At 64.8% G+C, this 18671-nt stretch overlaps 2 protein-coding genes across 5 annotated transcripts in view; both read left to right on the forward strand.

Moving 5' to 3' along the window:
* The window catches only part of AHDC1 (AT-hook DNA binding motif containing 1), a 57166-nt gene that overhangs the window by 20498 nt on the left and 17997 nt on the right, over window positions 1–18671 (forward strand). The window lies entirely within an intron of this gene.
* LOC142066755 (uncharacterized) lies at window positions 734–3011 on the forward strand. The gene is made up of 3 exons (XM_075114699.1): window positions 734–1310; window positions 1542–1666; window positions 1843–3011. Exons 1-3 carry the CDS (start codon window positions 1136–1138, stop codon window positions 2764–2766), a joined length of 1224 nt encoding a protein of 407 aa, XP_074970800.1. The 5' UTR covers window positions 734–1135; the 3' UTR covers window positions 2767–3011.

Here is an 18671-nt window from a genome sequence, read left to right on the forward strand (position 1 = left end):
CGCTGCGGTGGGTGGGATTGGGAGGAGCAGCTGCTGCAATACTTAAATGAGGTTGGGGTTTTTTTTTCCACCCCCCCCCTCCAGTCCATGCTAGGAAGAATTACAGTCACCCAGGCATCTGTTCTGGCAGAGTCAAGCTTAAGAGCTTGTCCTGGGCTTGGCAAACCAGCCAGCGCAGCCGACAGCTTTTCCAAGGGCAGCCTTGGCGGATGCAGAGCAGCAGGTTGACATTGCAGGGAGAGGAGCCCTGTGCCGCAGGCACTGGCCCTGAATCCCTCTGCTCCTGCCTGGGTGGGCTGGGGGGGCCTTGCAGGGAGGATAGGTTGTGGGGTGCTGCAAACCCCCTCCCCGAAAAGCAGTGTCATCCAGTAGGTCTTTGTTTGGAGCAGGCAGGAGGGCTGCTGGCACCAGCGCATCCCGGCCTCCTCGTCCCCGGGCAGGGAGGATGGCTCGTGGCACCCCACACCTGGCACAGCCAGAGCCATGGCACGGGGCTGGCCGTGGGAGGGAGGCAGGATCCCTTGCATCTGCATGGGAGAGGGTTTCAGAGCCCTGCAAGAGACCACCACCAAAAAAAAACCATTAGCTGCTTCTCACGTGTGCAACCACGGCGTCCCCAAGCTGTGCAGCGTCCCCCATCACTGTCACTCCATCCCCGCTGGGCGCTGCACACCTCGCGGCCGCCGCACGGGTCCCACTGTCGCTCACTGTGGCCTGTGAGTGCCATGGGTGGGTATGGTGGTGTCACCAGGAGGTGCCAGGCTGGGGGCTTGGCCACCCCTCATGCCTCCCCCAGCCCTGCCATGCCCCGATCCTGCCCAGGCCTGCGAGCACAGCCACGGTGCGGGTAATTAGCAGTAAATATCTGTGTGCATCTCTGCTCATCAGCAGGAGCTGGGCTTGGCACAGCCAGCAGGGAGGACGCTATTTGAAGGCACCTTTGCAGCCGCCCTCCTGCCCGGTGCCCGGCACATCGCTGTACCGGTGCTGCTGCCCAGCCACCGGCACCACGCACGAGCCGTATCCATGCCCCAAGCCGGTCGAGGCAGGGGGAGGCGAATCGGCACGTCTGGGCAGGGAGGTGGGGGAGCCCTGCCGGAGCGCTGGGCTCGGAGCTGGAGCGTGTCAGGCACAGATGGGATCGTTAGTGCTGGTAAAAATTATCCAGCCCCTCTTAAAAACCCAGGCGCAGCAACCCGACCCCGCGGGCTCCAGTGGCGGCAATTCCCACTGGAGTGGCGTCAGCGTTCGCTTCCCCTGCCGTTACTGTCCATCCCCGGGCCGGGACACAGGGCCCAGCCTGGTCCCAGGTGAGGTGACCCCCTTGTCTTCCCCTCTGCTCTGCTGGGGTGCATGCTCGCTCCTTCCCCCACCCCAGAGACGGGCACCCTGACCCCGCACCCATCCCAGCTCCGGTGCTGCCAGCGCTGGGCGAACCCCATCCCCGCGGGCGCCCCCACCCTCCAATCTGATCCGCCCCACACAATTTCCTATTTCTTTCTTAATGTGCCCGAGCCTCCTGTTTGCTTTTTTAACTGCAGTAACCACAAGAGGGAAGTTTCGGAGCCGTACGAGCCCGGCTCTGCTGGGAAGGGAGAGCCACCGCAACGCTGCTGCCCATCACCACGGCACCTCGACTGGGGGCTTCGCCGGCACGGCCCAGGAGGTGGTGGCAGTTGTGCTCTCCATCCCCCTCTCCCTGCCCCTCATCCCCAACCCCTTTTCGCTCTGGGGAGGTGAATTTGGGGCTGTTTCAGCGTTGCCAAAGGGACTCGGACCCCCCCCAGCACCGATCGATCGCTCTGCTTGCTCCCGCTCGCTTTTTTTTCTGTTTGTTTGCAGCCGCTTGAGGGCTCTTGTGATGAATCCAGCCTGGACAGATTTCAAGAACAGCTGAAACGCAGCCCAGGGTGGGGGTGGGAGTGGGAGGGCAGCAGGGCCGGCCAGCACCAGAATGCAAAATGGTGCAGCAGGCAGAGCCGGGACGGTGGGACGGGCTCACGCCGTGTCCCGCTCGAGGACGGGAGAGGGATGGGGAGCGATGGCAGCACCGCCCCAAAGCACTGGGCTCCGTGGGTCGGCAGCGCGGCGACCGTCCGGGTTCAGTGGGGCCGAGGATTTGGGGTGGCGCGTGGTGAGGGGGCTCAGCCGCTCAGCCCCCCGCACCTGCCTGCTGCCCATGGCTGCTGCCGGGAGCTGGGCTGCGCTCCAAGCCAGCCCCTAATTGCACCGGCGAAGGGCCGGTCCCGCTGGCCTGGCGCGGCCGGGCTGTGCCGGGGCTCGGGGTCGCACCTGCGAGGGGCCGAGGGGGCCGTGCTGGCTCCGCCGCCCGCCCCGCTGCGCCAGGTGCCGTCCATCCTGAGCGGCCCCGGGGATGCGCCGCCTTGGCCTTCCATCGCTGTAAAATGGCGGCTTTCTAATAAAAAAAGAAAGCCTCCCAAAAACGCCAGCACAAGGAGGAGGGCGAGCATCTCCCCGCACCCCAGCCCGGGGCCGCCGGCTTTGCCGGGGAGGCGGTGGCAGCAAAGGGAGGGTACACAGCTGCACTGGGGCGGGGGGACAGAAACGTGGGGGGCAGGAGGAGAACCAGAGCCTCGGAGGAAATCTTCCCTGGCTGAGGCGGTGCCGACTGACGAGGCAGCAGCTGCCATGGTGCTGGGCACCGGGGTTGGCCACGATTTTGCAGCCATGACTCCGGGAGAGAGCGGGACGCGCGTGTGCACGCGTGTGTGTACGAGTGTGCGTGCAAGCGGGAGGAATAATTAGTTCCTACTATAGCACTTCTCACTCCAAGTGCTTTTTAAAAGCCTCCATTCATTAGTCTTCACGGCTCCCCCAAGGTTTCGTGTCCTGGTTCTCTCCCCTCTCCAACTCCCCACCTTCCCCAGAGCAACCGGGGATCCTGAGCCGGGGAAGGGGAGGGTGATGCTGCCAGCAGACACCGGGTCCTTGTAAAACCCGAGGACGTGGCAGCGGAGCTTTTGGAGACCGTCCCGGCGTTCCCTGTCCCAGCAGGGCTGACGGGGTGTCGCAGGCACATGGGCATCGTTGGAAAGTTCCCGTCAAGGCTGGGCTGTGCCGGTTTCGGAGTGCCGGGCGGGAGAGCAGGAAGGCTGGGAAGGGCCATGGGTCTGGGGGGTGCCACTGCCGGCTGCGCCCGGGGAGAGCGATACCCCTCACCACGGTGCCAGCGAGCGGCACGGCAATGCCGATTTCTAAATTACCCAGCATGTGCCGAGCTCCCAGGGGTCACCAGGTGGAAGGTCGGAGGATGCCGGAGGGTGCTGGTGCCACTCAGCCCCCAAACCCGCGCATTGCGGCTGGGTGAGGGAGCAGGGGGGTGCCTGGGCTCGTGCCCCCGGTAGGGCGGCGGGACTGGCGGGGTGCAGAGGCGGGCAGGCGCTGGCGGAGGGCCTCCTCTGCAAACCCTAACCTTATTTTCCCAGGTCCGACGCCAGTTTCCATGGAAACAGCCGGGAGCAGAAACGGGAACCAGAATCCAGAAATGCGAAGCCTCGAGCTCCCATTCGCCTTCCTGGATTCTGGCTCCCTGTGGCCCCGGGATGACGGCTGGGTGCTGGCCACAGGGCACCCATGCTGCTCCCGCCATGTCAGGGTGCAGGGCACCCCGTGGGGTTGGGGTGCTCCTGTGTCCTTGCACGCTACAGCACCCCTACACGGCATATGGGGATGTGCATGGTGTGCAGTGGTGCAGTAGGTGGGGGGTACCGCGGGCAGGGGGTGCTGCGGGCAGGGGATATTGCAGGCAGCACCGTGCTCAGGCAAGTTCAGACAACATCTGTACACATCTGTGTGTCTGGATGGTGCACAGGGGCGGGTGTGTGACGTACACGTCTATGCGCTCGTGCATGGACACATGCACTGTATAGGTATAAGGCGGGGTGTAGGTGCGGTGGGTATCGATAATGAATGGTGTGTATGTTCAGTGTTACTGGTGTGCACTGGGAGGACCTCAGTCCCGCGACGTTTCCGAGTCCCGTCCTTGCCCTGATGTCCCCGTCCCCAGGATGCCCTCCCTGGAGAGGGGCAGCAGCTGCCGTCCCATGACCCACGGGGACATGGGTGCACACACAAACCCAGGTGTGTTGCTGTGGGGGGAGGCCCTCCTCAGCCACCCCCCCCCCGACTGGGACCCCGCTGAGACTGCTCCGGGCAGCCCAGTCTTCCCAGCCCAAGCAGAGCCTCGCAGGCCACATCTGCATCCCGCAAAGCTGAGCTCCGAGCCCTGCGCTGCGCCGTGCCGTGTCCCTCCAGCCTGCGCCTTCCCCACTGCCCACCCACCTCCCGCACGCGCGTGCCTGCCTCGCACACGCATGTGCAAGCCTCGCCCCACGGTCCCTCGGTTGCGCAGCGGCGTGTTTGTTCCCATATGAGCTTGTAGGAGCCGGAATCTGTGGGGTGGGACATGGGTTTCCCCCGGCACATCGCAGCCGGTGATGGGGATCGCCCGGAGCCATCCCAGTGCTGCCTGGCCCCGTGCTCCCCGTAGCATCCCGCCACTCCCCGCAAGCCGATTTCTTCGTGCTCCCAGCGGGCTGTGGCACGGCCGGAGCGGCTCACGGCTGCCATATCCCGGCACCCATCCTTCGCTCCCATCCCCATCCCCACGCCGCACCCCAGGGGTGACAACAGCACCGTCGTGACACCGTCCCCACCACGGCGTGGGTGCAGGCGCTGCCGCCATTGTGCGCCCTCACCGTAATACATCATTTACAGACGGACAGGTATTAAGATACATTATGGATAACTCACAGAGAGAGACGCTATTAATAATACAGACACATACAGAGGGAAGAAAGTGCACACTTGATTTCCATGTTGCTACCAGGAGTTGTGAGGCTGGCTCTGGCTGCCTCTTCCCACACGTGACTGCAACACAGTGGGTAGCTGACAGCCCAGAGAGCCTGGCTTGGGGCCAGGAAAAAGCAGAAAACACAATGTCTGTGCATATCCTCTCTCTTAAAATAACACTCCAACACCGTCTGAGACGAATTAAAATAAGATCAGGAGCGGTCTCGCGAAGAGAGGAAGACGAAGAGGGAAAGGCAGGCAGGGGAACGGCCGGGGCTGGGCGGCTTCAGACCCCGGCAGGGAAGGAGGGGGGTTTGTTTTGCAGGGTTGGAGTTTAAAATAAAAAGGCTGAAGGAGAAAGAGAAGGCGAAGAGGGAGAAGCAAATCCCCGGCAGGGAGGGGAGCGATGCCGGCGGCAGTGCTGGCTGTCCAGCACATGGCTGTCCTTTGGAGGGGAGCCGCGGCAGGGCGGGGGATGCGAGCGCAGGCTGCATGATGGAGAGCATCAGGAATTTCCTGCAGCTGAGGAACACACCAAATACCAGAATGCAAGAGCGAGCGGAGGAGAGCAGGGTGCCGGGGAGGGAATAAGGGAGGGGGGGATGCAGAGGGCTTGAAATAACCGGCGGGTAGAGCAGCGAGGGCAGGGGGCAGAGGGGTGGGGGCACTGGGGGGGAATCTGGTGCTTTGGGGCTTTTTCCATCTCTTTGCCTTTATTTTTTTGCTGCTTTTTTGAAGGAGGTGCCCTGCAGTGCTGCCTGTGCCCACAGGCCCCTCTCCCTCCTGCTCCCTCCCTGCCCGAGTAGGGGTTTGGTGTATTTGGGGGGTTTTACATCTTCCTTCTCTTCTTTCTCCGAGTTATCTGGCGCGGTGCTGGGGGACGCGGGGGTCAGTGACGGTGGTGTGTGGGGTCTCACAGACCCCTGCCTCTCCCATGGGGCCGGATCCAGGCTCAGGGAGCCAGGAGCAGCCTGGAGAGTGGGCACATCCCTGCGGGACGGTGTCATAGGAGAGCAGGGGCCCTTTGGGGGGACCCGCCGTGCAGGCAGCGAGGGCAAACGCTGCCCGCCCAGCAGAGCGGAGCCCCAAGGAGCCATGGCAGCACCTCCCACACATGCAACGAGTTTGCCAGGCACCCTTTGGCCACGCTCCCGCTTCTCCCTGGGCCAGGCTGGGTTAAGCACAACAACCCAAAATCCCCAGGCAGGCTGCAAGCCCCTGAGGCCAACGCTGCATCCAGGTGCAGCCCGACCTCTCCCTCCTCCGCAGCCACCCCCGGCTCCCCCCTGCATCCAGCTCCTGGCTGCATCCAGCCCCAGCTCCCCCGGGGATGCTGGGGGGCCGGAGGGGAGGGGAGATCAGAGGGGGCATCTTGCAGTGCCGGATCCAGGTAGCCAGAAGGTCGTACTGAAAATCTGGAAGTGGAGTTTAGAGCTCAGCAGAGCAGTGAAATCCGTCTTGCTTTAGGGCAGAGAGGAAGAGGAGGAGGAGGAAGAGGAGGAGGAGGAGGAGGGAGAAAGATGCAGCCAAAGGAACAGGAGGGAGAGGGGCTGCGTCCCCCCATCTTAGGACTCTGGGTGTCCCCAGGTAGATGCTGTGCCCCAGCCAGGGCTCTGACGAGCATCGCAGCAAACCAGGTCAGGGGCATTTCGGGGGACTAAAGGGGGATGAAGACAAGGCAGCAGCCCTTGAGCGAGTGCTGGAGCCTGGTCAGGCGATGCCGAAGGCTTTTCAGCCCTCTCACCAGGTGCCTCCCGTTTCCACCGATTCCAGGCCGCGGCGTCCCCACCATCCTGGGGCGAGCGGTGACCCACACCTGCCAGGGCCCCTCCGGGGATGGGGATGCTGAGAAAGGGCTGAGCTCATTAGCAGGCTCCAGCCTCCCCAGCACAGGGGGTCAGAGAGCAGCAGCCCGGGGCGGGGGGCGTGGGGAGCACGGCTAGAGGCGCTTTGTGTGGGCTGGCAGCCCCCGACATCCTGCTCGCTGGCTCCCACGAGCCATCCCAGCTCCTGCGATGTTTGTCCCCAAGGCTGGGGGTGCGGCGTCACTGGTTGGGGATCTAGGATGGGTTCCTAGGGGTTCCCCCACCAAGCGCTACACCCTGATGTGGTTTTTCCTCCCTCTCCCCATCCTGCCAAAGCACCTGGTTTCCTTCATTGCAGACCATGAGCTCTTGATGTGGGTGCAGGGTGGGGTGGGTGAGCACCCACGCCCCTCCGCAGCATGCTGGTGCCCTGTCCTTCCCTGCCTGGCATAGAGCAGGGTGTCTCCCGGACCCTCCTGGCCCTGCTCACTGAGCCGGCAGCGGCCCTTCGATCTCCAGCACTGCCAGGGCAAGTGGGGGCCAGCTGGGGTGCAGAAGGAGAGGGCTGCAGGCTGGGGGGGGGGCTTTGGGAACCCCAGGATCCCCCCCACTCCCCAGCTAACGAACCTGGGGACATGCCTGGTGTCACGCTGCCTGGGCAGGAGAGGCAAAGCCTCTGCTCACCCCAAGGTTTGGGTGTTTCTCATTAGACATCAGCTGCTTAATTGGCCCCTCTGTAAACTTGTGCAATGGGGGGGGTTCCCTTCCCCCCAGGTCCCTCCCCCAGATCTACCCCATCCCGGTTGTGCCTGCCTGGCACAGGGCAGGGTTCCCCATCATTTTGGGTGGGTGCCTGGCTTAAATGCCCTGTGGGCTGCCCATGGGGGACACAGCACCTTTGCTTGCGCCACGGGGTCCAGGCACGCTCCTCCACCACCCATTTGGCCGGAGCGTGCCGGGAGGGCACAGGCAGGGAGCCAGCACCTGCCCTTGGGCTGGGGGCAGGGCGGGATTTCACCATGCAAAGCCCCACCAGCAGATCACAGCGTGCCCTCGTCTCCCTGGCTCCCCCTGCCCCCCCCAGCCCCCCCCACGCCCAGCCTTCACATGCCTTTGCTTGGGGGCTGGCTGGCAGGGAGGCCGCCCGGGCGCGGGGGCCGGAGGCAGGTGATGGCTGGGGCGGGGGGATACTGGCTGGAGCGAGTCTGAACCTGGCATCTGTCGAATGTCACCTTACCCAGACAGTCTGTGCTTCCCTGTCTCCATATCAACCGTTCTGCTCCAGCCACCTGCGGGGGGGGGGGTGGCAGGGAGCGCCTTTGGGGAGGAGGAGAGCTCGCCTCCACTCCCTTGCTCACTGCAGCCTCCCTTTCCCCCCCCGCTCGCCCCCGGGGTGCGAGGCCCTGGACTATAAATCGTGGTGCAGGCGCACACCGATGCTCTTCCAGCCACCTGGGATGCGCTTGGGAGTCGGTGGGGGTGGGGGTGACCCTGGCTCTGGCAGCTTGCGCAACCCCAAATTGCATCATCTGGTTCAGCCGTGCCTCAGTTTCCCCTCGCCGCAGCTGGGGTGCAGCAAACCCCTACCTGGGCCGGTGCCCCTGCGCCCGCCTGGTGCCTCCGCTCCCTGCTGAGCCCCGGCGCAGCTGCGGCGCAGGAGGGATGCCGGGGCTCGTTCCACCCCAGCCTCCGCTGCGAGGGCCTCTTCCAACAGCTCTGCACATTTCCCCGGACTGTCCCTCTTCCCTGCGACCAGATGTTCTCGCCCTCCTCCCCCCAGTGGGGTCCGGGCCAGAGCCAGCTCACCGCGGCCGTGCCGGGACAGACACCGCCTGCCAGCATCCCTCCTCCTGCCCAACACCTGGATGGCGGCCGGGGACAGGGGACCAGTGTCCTGGCTCCCAGTGCTCCCCAGTATCAACTCGTCCCGTCCCAGTCAGGCTGCGACAACCCCAAGCGTGGAGGGGAGCTGAGCCTGAGCGGGGGCTCTCGGTCCCACGTGTACATGGGGCAGTGCGTCGGGGACGGGATTGCAGCACCGGGGCTTTGTATTTTGGGGGGATGCTGAAGTGCTTGGGGGGATGCTGGAGCATTTGGGGGGACGCTGGAGCATTTGGGGAGACACTGGAGCATTTGAGGGGATGCTGGAGCACTTGGGGTGGGGGTGCTGGAGCACTGGGGGAGATGCTGCAGCATTTGGGGACATGCTGAGGCATTTGGGATGGGGGTGCTGGCGCATTGGGAGGGATGCTGGAACATTTGGGGGGATGCTGGAGCGTTGCAGGGGTTGCTGGAGCATTTGGGAGATGCTGGAGCACTTGGGGTGGAGGCACTAAAGCATTTTAGGGGATGCTGGAGCATTGCAGGGGATGTTGGAGCATTACAGGGGGTTGCCGGAGCATTTGGGGGACGCACAGAGCTCTTTGCTAGTTTTCACCTGCCCCAGCGCCGGGGCGGGCAGCAGAGCCGGACTCCCATGCCGGCGGCGCTGCGGGTGGACGGGTGAGGACGGGGTGTGCATGTGCATGCGGGCCCCTCGCGGGTGCACGTGCAACGAGCGCGCCGAGCCACGCGGGGCGAGGTGCTGGGCCGCGTGGGTGCTGCTTGTGGGGCCGCGTGGATGCCGCTTGCGCTCCAGCGGGAACGCCTTCCCGGCCGCGTGCTCCTGGGGCACCTTGGGAAGGCACGGGGAGCGCGGCAGGCGGGACGGATGGACAGACAGCTGGGGATGGACATGACCACCCGCTCCCTCCTCTCCCAGCCATGCGCAGCAGCTCCTGCGAGTGTGTAATTTCACCACAGTGCCTAAACGAGGGACAGAAGTAAATTGACCTTTTAACCCGTTTTCCTACCAGGGGGATTATAGCCTGTTTCCTGTTAAATCTCTCCAAGAACTGGCTCCATCCTGCTCATGGAGCGGGGGGGACACCAACCCAAAGGGGAGGCTTTAATTTCCCTCCCCACCTACCATCAACTCGCCCTTCCCACCCCATCTCCTCTCCCATCTCCACCACCTTTCTGCCCATTCAAGTCTTCAGGGTGCTTTCACCAACCCCGGGAAAAACCAATGTGGAAAATTGCTGGGAGGAAAGAACCGAAGGCGGAGAGTGATAAATATTGAAAGGGTGGGATTTCGATGTAGGCTGCAACAGCTGTGCCGGTTACAGTGTCACACTATCTCTCCACAGGTTTACTGACCCATTTCCATTCACACGGCTGCCAGTATCTTAGCAACTGCAACAGTCCCCCAAGAACAGGCATATTGCCTGCTATTAGTGACTGCTGCAACTGTGTCAAGGTTAGCTCTCTCCCTCCAAGCCCTGCCGGGTTTGTTTTTCGCCCAAAGCCAGCACAGGCTGTTCGGTGATATATCCCCCCGGAGCCGTCTTGGGTATTGGGTGTTCGTCCCTTCCATAAGAAATGCCGGCGGGGTTGGAGCGGTTGGTGGGGTGATGGATGGGATGCGGGGCTGGGTGGTGGGATGAAGGGGGATGTGGGGTTGGGTGCGCCGGGGGATGCTGCGGGGTGTTGGTGATGGTGTGGGTGCGTGGTGCGTTCCCAAAAATAGGAGTGCTGTCATCCAGCTGGGTGTCACTGTCGCCCCTGCGCAGCACCGAGCCCCGGGAAGTCGCCTGGGGGTGGTTGGGGCTGCGCTGATCCCGCCCGGGGCCAACCGCAGCCTGCGCCCTCGGTGGCTCGGCGCCGGGTGCTCCCGTGGCTGGGCACGGGCAGGGGGATGGCGCGTGTCCCTGGGCTCCGCGGCAGCACCGGGGTGCTCGGAGGGGGAGGTACGCATCCGTCCGTGCTGGCAAAGCCTGGCACCACCGTGTGCTGGCTTGGGGCAGAGGTGCCACGTCAGTGGCATCCACTGTCACCACCTGCGGGCACAGGCTCAGCTTCGGCGAGGGACCCTCCTGCCCTCACATTTCCCCCCACAGCCCCTCTCAGCCCCGGCACTGCTGCCTGAGAGCCGGGGACGAGGGTTTATCCTATCGGGGCTGTACCTTTTGGGGAAACTGAGGCACACCGTGCGTGGGCAGAGTGCCGACAGGGCGCTGTGCCCACTGCATCCAGCCCTGCCGGGCGTGGAGCCAGCCTGTAGCCACAGCAAGAGAAGGGACTTGTGCCCCCTCAGTGTCCCCCAAAACACAGCGATATTGGGGTGACCAGACCCACAGAGCAGGGAGAGGCGCATCCCTAAAGCAGCCCATGCGGGGAGGCAAACTGAGGCACAGGCATCCGCCAGGCAGGCAGAGCAACCCATCACCCAGCTCCCAGGTGGGTGCTCTGCTTGCTGGGGCCTTGCAGCCGCCCCTGGGCTGCACCCGTGGGTGAGGAGCAGCAAGGTGGGTGCTGGGGCGGGCAGGGTGCGTCCCGGCCCCCCCCATGCCGGCCAGCCCCCCCCCACCACCCGGCAGCGCTGCAGACAGCAGGCTCCACACCAGCACGGCCGCAGGGACGGCTGAGAGGGAAGCCACAAAAATGATTTAAGGGGCTGGCGGGATTGATTTATTAAGAACAATTAAAAGCGCTAAATACGCTTAGCTCAGCCAGACGCCGAGCAAGGGAGCCTGGGGGGAAGAGACCTGTCTGCTGTATCCGGAGGGCGAGGCTGGCAGCGGGGGGGACCTGCGGCACGTTGCGGGGGGACGGGGTGGCACTGGGCTGGGCTGGGGCAGCCGGGGAAGGAGAGGGGTGCTGAGGCCTGGCTGAAAGGTGATGTAATGGGGTGCGGCACCCTGCGGCCAGGTTTGCATCCAGGGGTGGGTTTGCACCCCAGCTGGAGGGCACATGGTGGGATGCTGGGGGACAGGGGCTCCCCAGGCAGTGCTGAAACTGGGGGAGCTGCTTAGGGTCGGTGCCAGCTGCAGCGTGCCCAGTATGACCAGTAAGCCATACTGGGAAGGGTGCTGCTGCCACAGCTCTGGCTGACGGTGCTAACCCAGGAGCTCTGCAAGGCCCCCAGCAGCCGGCTCGGGGCTGGTGCTCACCAAGCACCGGCAGGGTGCCGGGCGAAGCATTTGGCAAAGGGAGGAGGCTTGGTGGCTGCGGGTGTGACCCATGGGACTCCTCACAGATGGGTGCCCGTGAAGCCGCCGGCTGCATGCGTGGGTCCGAATTGCGGGTGGAGCAGAAATCGTGGAGCGTTGTGACATCCGCAAACCCGCGTCCCGCTCAGGAAATCCCAGCCAAAAGTCCTTGGAGGCTGGGAGAGTCCCTGGCCTTGTACAGACCTGCCCAGCCCCGGCTCCTCCGCAGGCACCCGTGGCAGCTCTTGGGGGGACGGGAGAGCTGCACGCTCCGTGGCTCTCCTGGGGTCCCTGGTGCTGTCACCCCGTGGGTGGGCTTTGCCAGGGGTGGCAGTTTGGTGTCTCCACTGTGCTGCCGGGGTGCTGAGATGCCAGGGGTGGTGGCAGTGGGCTGTGCCCTGCATCCTCCCAGTCCCCATGGCCAGCTGCAGTGGGAGCACTGGTTTTGTACTCATTCCCCAGTGGAGTGCAGCACCCGTCCCTTCCCCTGGGCTGGCTGTGCTTTGGAGCAGCAGCTGGGGACCTGGGTGATGCTCAGGGACATGGTGGTTGGGAGCCCTGCTACCTTCCTCCCCTCACCCCCTCCCTCCGCTGCATCCCAGTGCTATCGGGGGGGATGGCGTTTGTTTGGGTTTGGGCTCTAATCCCCCATGCAAAGCAGCCGCCGCCTCCCCCCAGTCACCCCACCTTGGGGCAGGATGTGTCCACGTCCCCATCACCGCACGGGTCCCCCCATGCCATGAGCCATGCTGGGCACCTCCTGCCTCACCCAGGAGGCATCTGCTCACCGAAAACCATGGTACCAGGGCGGGGGGACCCTGCCCTGGCCCCCCTGTCGAGGAGTCACGGGAGGCAGTGGGAGCTGGGAAAGGTGCTGAATGGGAACAAAAGGTCTGTGGGGCGGCTGGCAGGGGTGAGCGGAGCCGGAGGCTTTCTGCTGACCCTGCTCCGGCTGCCCCAGCCCCGGCCTCCCCCCGCTGCCCCCACCCGCTCCTGCCGACGTCAGCGCTTCCCAGCAGCGCTCCCAGGTAAAAGAGCTGGCTGGGAGGTGGAAAAGCCATTTCTGCCTTTGCCTTGGCGCTTACGCCTCTGCCAGCCATGGCAAAAACCCCTGGGGCAGGGTGAGTGCTCGTGCCTCATCCCCGAGCATCACCGCGGGGCCATGCGCCCTTTTCCCATGGGGGTGGAGCTGTGGCGAGGTGCAGAGCGTGGCACAGGTTGGGTGTGGGGACAGTGACCGGGGTGGAGGTGGCCCTGCCCTGGCGGCCCTGGCGCTGCTGGTGTTTGCCTCCATGCTCCTGCTTGGCCAAGTGCTGTTGTAACCGCAGGCAGATGAGGTAAAGCCCATGGGGCAAGGAGAGGGGCTGCCTGGGGTCACCCCGCTGCCTCTGGTCACCAACTGGGATTCACTGGGGTCCCAGTAGCCACACTGGGGGAAGGTGGGTGCAGGAGCAGCGCGGTGACTTGCCCAGGGCCATGCAGGCGGGGCAGTGGCAGAGGTGGGACTGACCCAGGGTGCTCAGCAGCAGGTCCCTGGGTGCCCCAGGTCTCAGCAACGCGCCCGCCGCCGGCTGCCCAAGGGTTAACGAGAGTTTGCTGCTCCTGCAGACAATTAGTGACATCTTTGCTGACAACGCCACACTGAGCCGCTCGCCGCCTCCCCGGCAGCACCAGCCTGGCCGCCCCCGCGCCCTGCACGGCCCCCGCACCACCGCCTGCCTTCACCGCCATGGCCCCGACGTCCAGCCCAGCACCTCACCCCGGCACCTAGTCCTGGCGGCTTTTCGGCAGCGGCGGCACAACTGCAATCCCGAGCGGAGCAGCCAGCTCCCCTCGCTGCCCTCTGACCTGCTGTTGCTGTGGAAACTGCATCCCACATAGGATTATGGAGCCTGAATCCGCAGGCTCCAAACTCCCCTCGAAATCCAGACAGCCACTGGGGTCCCCTCCCTGCCCGCTGCGCCAGCCCCCCTTCCCGCAATGCCCACAGGGTGCCTGCCTGTGCCTGCCAGCCCCGCCGGGGTGGAGGCTGGGTGCTGGAGGAGGTGGCAGCAGCGCTCCTGGGTCCCCTGGTTTGCACCTGCAGGCCGGTGATGCTGCCGAAGGTGGCTCAGTGTGACCACGAGGCCATCGGTGGCCACTGACACCTCTGCTCCCCCGTGCCATTGCCCTGAGCATCATCTCACGGCGTGCCACCATCCCTGCATCCTGGAGGGGTGGGGAGAGGTGTGGGGCACTGGTGGGACTCCCCACCACCACCAGCAGCCAAAAGCACCCCAGGGAGGTGGGTCCACCCAAAGGAGCCGTCCCCAAACCGTGTGCCTATGGGCACCCACCACCAGCAGGAGCCGGGCACCCACCAGAGCCCCCCACATCCCCAGGGACGGGCAGCGCGAGTCCCCCAGGCCTGGGTGCCTGCGCTGGGGGAAGGGATGGGCGCGGGGGAGAGCGGAGCCTGTTCGGGGAGCTCTGTGGGCTGGGTTTGTGTCTCAGCATCTCTCCCTGCCACCCGGGGAGGTAGGAGCTGAATTAATCGCGATCAATTAGTGCTGCTTGCAGTCCCCGGCTTCCTCCCTGCACCAGCTTTGTGCCGTCGCGCCTGGCGAGGGGGGCCCCAGCGTCCCCAGCAGCACCCAGGCACCACTGGGGACCGCAGCCCCTCTGGACCCCCTTGGATGGGGACAGGGGACAAGCGGGGCGTCTCCCAGCCCTTGGGGGCACCCGCAGCCATAGGAAAGATCCATGCCATAAAATTTGGCAGGGGCGATGGTGCGGGGATGGGGAGGGGACGCATGAGCCCCTCGAAGCCCCTCTCCCAGGGCTGGAGCCGGATGATGGGGGGTCCCGAGCGAGCGGCTGGATCCTGCAGTATACTGCAGCAAATGCCCTGCAATCTGCATCCGAATGAATCCCACCTTCCTTCCCCCGCAACGTGCTGCCCTGGGCTACAGCTAATCTATTGTGCGCTGGGCTGCAGCCAGCACAAGCTGCAATACAGTAAATCCTTCTGCAGTATCCTGCAAGGGGACCGAGCCCAGCCGCAGCCGCTCGCCGCCTGCCAGACAAAGCCGGGGGGCCCGCGCGGGGACGGGGCGCAGGGGACGGGGACGCGGGCGGGTGGTAGGCACCCCTGGCTTCATGCTGGCGAAGCTGGGAGGATGGAGCCCCTGACCAGGGTGGGAAGTTCCCCGGGGAGTTTTGACAGCGCCATGCCCCGTGGATCCCCCTCGCCCCCCAAATCCCCGCCGCGGGCCAGGGAGATGCTCTGTCGTCTGCCCCCCCAGAGTGTGGGGTTGTCCCTAAACCCTGTCACCACCACGGTCCCCCCCAGAGTCCCGGTGCAACGCAGGGGTTTGCATCCCTGTCCTCTCCCTGTGCGTGGTGCAACCTCCCTTGTGCCTCAGTTTCCCCACCGGCACAGGGCCTGCCAATCACCTCATCCCCTTCCCGCAAGCGGGCTCCAGCGCACGTGAGCCCCGCTGCCCTTTGCTGTGGGATTTTGCTTGGATACTGTTATTATCGTTATTATTACTATTATTATTATTATTGTTATTATTATTATTATTATTGGGATGTTGGTGGGGCTCTGCGGCTCTGCCGGACCCGTCTTTGGAGAGCGAGGCATCCTTCAAAGGGAAGGCGCTCTGTCACCGCCCCACAGCAGCTGCGTTCTCCTCAATTAGAAGAGGTAATGAAGCAATTTATGGGCATCTACAAAGTGATGTGTGAGTGACAGGCTGTGTACGATCCGCGCCGGGGCTCTGCCGGCAAGTTGCGTTCTTCCAATTTTAATAGAAAGCTCCCCGGCGGGGTGGGAAAAAAAATAGGCGTACCTATAGGGGTGTGTGTGCTCTGAGGCTCGTACGTGGCTGGATCAGTGATGCCGGTGGGTTGTGGCTGGGTGCGGGGAAAGCTGGGTGCCCTGATCCCCCGGCCCCCCGGGACACGCCATGCTGCAGCCTGGCCCAGCCGCGGCTGTAACCGGAGCCGGGAGGGCAGCTGGGTGGGAGCGGAGCGGGGGGCTGGGGTGGTGCAGGATGCCTGGGTCCTCTGGGAGAATTGGCTGCAGCTCCCTGTTTCCACCCGCGCCCTGGGCACAGCCTGCTCTGCTCCCTGCCTCGGTTTCCCCATGCATACCCGTGCCCCCGCCGCGTACCACTGCGGGACCCCGGGTGCTTTCCCTGTGCTTGCACCTTCCTCGCACCTCCGGCTTTTTGGGAGGCACCGTGGCCTCTCAAAGGCGAAGGGTGAATTTTGCTTTGGGGTCACCCACCCTGGTCTGGGCAAAACCCTGGCACGAGCTGTCGATGGCCTCCTGCTACTGCCGCTGCTGGGGTGTGGGATGGGGGTCTGCAGTGCTGGACTGGCCGTTTCGGGGTCCTGAGGGGTCCTTGCACTGTGGGAGCCCATGGGTGCTGCCTGGGTGCCCGGCTGGGGCTGCCAGCGCCGCACGGCTGGGAGGGTGCGGGGGCACGGTGGTGCTTGTCGGTGCGTTGTACCCCCGAGTGGGTGTGATCCCAAGCGTGCATGGGAGGTGGGTGCTGCACGTCCATGTGCCGGCACACCTGTGTGTGTGTGTGTACACCTGTGTGCACCCACGTGTGCACCCCTCTGTGTGCACACAGGTGCTGTGCGTGTTTCTGTACCTGTGTGTGCACCTGCACCCGTGTAGGTGTGCGTGTGCACCTGTACCCGTGATTCCTTGCATGGGTGCACCCATCTGTGTGCACGCTGGCACCCATGCATGTTCCTATACCTGTGTGTGCACCTGCACCCATGTAGGTGTGCGTGTGCACCTGTGCTTGTCTGCGTGGGTGCATCCGCGTGTGCACAATCCTCCCCCGGTGGGCGCACCCACGTGTGCGTGCACCATGCTTACTGTGGGTGCACCCACATGTGCGCAGTCCCCCCCTGCACGTGTACCTGTGCACACTCCTGCGTCTGCACAGCAGCCTTGTGCACCTGCAGCCCCGTGCACCTGCACGCCTGCACCCGTACCGGGCGGTGGGTGCATCCCCTCCGTGCCCACCTGTATGTGGGGTGCCAGGCTGCCGGCGTGCCGGGGCAGCAGTGCAGGGAGGGGGGCACTCTGTGGGGCTGCCCCTCTCCCTGCACCCCCGCCCCAGCACGCTGGCGTTGGCATCGTCCCCAGTGGCTCCCACACCCCAGCTCGGCCCCAGCCAGCCCTGCACCGTGCTGCATCTCCCAGGAAACAGGATCCGCAGCCAGGAGTTTCCGCTCAACTCGTGTGTGCCTCCCACAAAAAAAAAAAAAAAAAAAAAGAAAAGGGAAAAAAAAAAAAGAAAAGAAAAAAGAAAGGGAAAAAAAAAGAAAAAGAAAGAACCACCCTGACACCAGCCCGGCCGTAAATCCTGCCCGGCCCATTCTGCTTTTCTTGTCTAGCCAGTTTCTAAAATTGGCCAAGGGAGGCAACTGGCTGCTCTCCCCCTGCCCGGACCCCCTGGTCTCCACCTGGCCCCCCCGGTGCGGTGCCGGCACCGAAGGGGTGCAGCGGTGACGCCGTGGGCTCAGCCAGTGCACCTGGACCCCGCTGCCGCCGTTCCCTGTGGTGGGGCTGCAAGCAAGGGGGGGGTGGCGGTAGTGCCCGGTGTGGGGGGTATGGTTGGGTGCTGGGTGGCCCAGGACCCCGGTGGGCACATGGTCAGCATCCCCGCATCCCGGCGGGCACCCCTTTGCTGCCCTGGGCAGCCCCCCAGCCCCTGCGCCGGGGGAGCATGGCTGTGCCGAGCGAGCCTTCGGCACGGGCACACGTCCATCTGGCGCCTTCCAAATGTTACTGGCCTCGCAGGATCCCGGCCCCGCTTGGCGTTAACCCGCAGCGCACCGTGGCCTCGCAGCCGGGTGGGGACAGCGGGGAGCTGAGCATCGCCTCTGCGCCCACCCTGGGGGTCCCCCAGCAGGGTGTCGGGGGGGGCCGCGAAGCCGCCCTGGGTGCCACAGGCTGCGGGTGGGGCGTGGCGTGGGCAGGGGACGGAGCCCCCCTCCGCGCCGGCACGGCCGCGAGTGTTACATGACCCGGCGTGGCCGGCACTGGGCAGGGACACACCGGGGCTGTGACTCATGCTGTGGCTATAACAGGGAGCCCGGAGAGGGGGGCCACGGCCGTCTGCGCAGCCTCAGGCCTGCCGGCGCATTTGTGGGGGGGCCTCGGGGCACGCTCACCACGCTGGGGCAAAGCACCCCACGGCACCGCCGGGAACAGCCATCGCACGGAGATGTGGGTGCAAAAATACCCAGCACCCCAAGGAGCCCCTGGCACCCTGACCTGGTACCCCAAGGGATGGATGCTGGGGTGTCCCCCTCCCCAGCAGGGAGAGGGCAGAGGAGGGGGCCAGGCCGGCTGCTCGCCTCCCGCGCCGGCTCGACGGGGCGGGGGAACAAAGCTGGCACCGAGGAAAGCAGCTAAATTTAGCCCGTTTCCCTGCTAGCTCTGAACTGCGGCTCTGGGCTCCAGCCGGCCGAGGTGCCACCGTCTCTGCAGTCCATCTGTCGAGCGGTTTTGCCGCCCCACCTCCCCCAGCCCCCCCACCCCAGGCCCCATTGCCGCCCTCTGCCCTCCCCCCCCCAGGCAGGGAGGGGGCTCAGGCCCCTCTGGGACCAAGGGGGTTGGGGTGGGAAAGGGGGCTGTGTCCGTGCCAGATGATGCTGTTGGGGCTGGGGGCTTTTGGGCATGGAGGGGTGCATGCCCCCCGCATCCATGTCCCCAGGCAGCTGCGCCCACCCGGGCCTGTGACGTGGGGGGAGAGGGCCCTAGCGTGGGGAAATGGTTTCTTGCAGGGGGAGATGATTGCAGGGGAAAATGGTCGTTGCATGGGAGGTGGTCGTTGCGGGGAAGATGGTTGTTGCAGGAGGGATGGCTCCTGCAGGGGAGATGGTCATTGCAGGAGGGATGGTCGTTGCAGGGGAGATGGTCGTTGCGGGGGAGATGGTTGTTGCAGGGAAGATGGTTGTTGCAGGAGGGATGGTCGTTGCAGGGAAGATGGTCGTTGCGGGGAAGATGGTT

This window comes from Phalacrocorax aristotelis, chromosome 20, assembly GCF_949628215.1.
Source record: "Phalacrocorax aristotelis chromosome 20, bGulAri2.1, whole genome shotgun sequence".
Lineage (NCBI taxonomy): Eukaryota > Metazoa > Chordata > Aves > Suliformes > Phalacrocoracidae > Phalacrocorax > Phalacrocorax aristotelis.

Coding starts and splice junctions, on each gene's coding strand:
- LOC142066755 (XM_075114699.1), top strand. CDS start 1,136: ATGGGATCGTTAGTGCTGGTAAAAATTATCCAGCCCCTCTTAAAAACC. Junction 1,311..1,541: donor AGGGCCCAGCCTGGTCCCAG/GTGAGGTGACCC, acceptor TTTTAACTGCAG/TAACCACAAGAGGGAAGTTT. Junction 1,667..1,842: donor TCGCCGGCACGGCCCAGGAG/GTGGTGGCAGTT, acceptor GTTTGTTTGCAG/CCGCTTGAGGGCTCTTGTGA.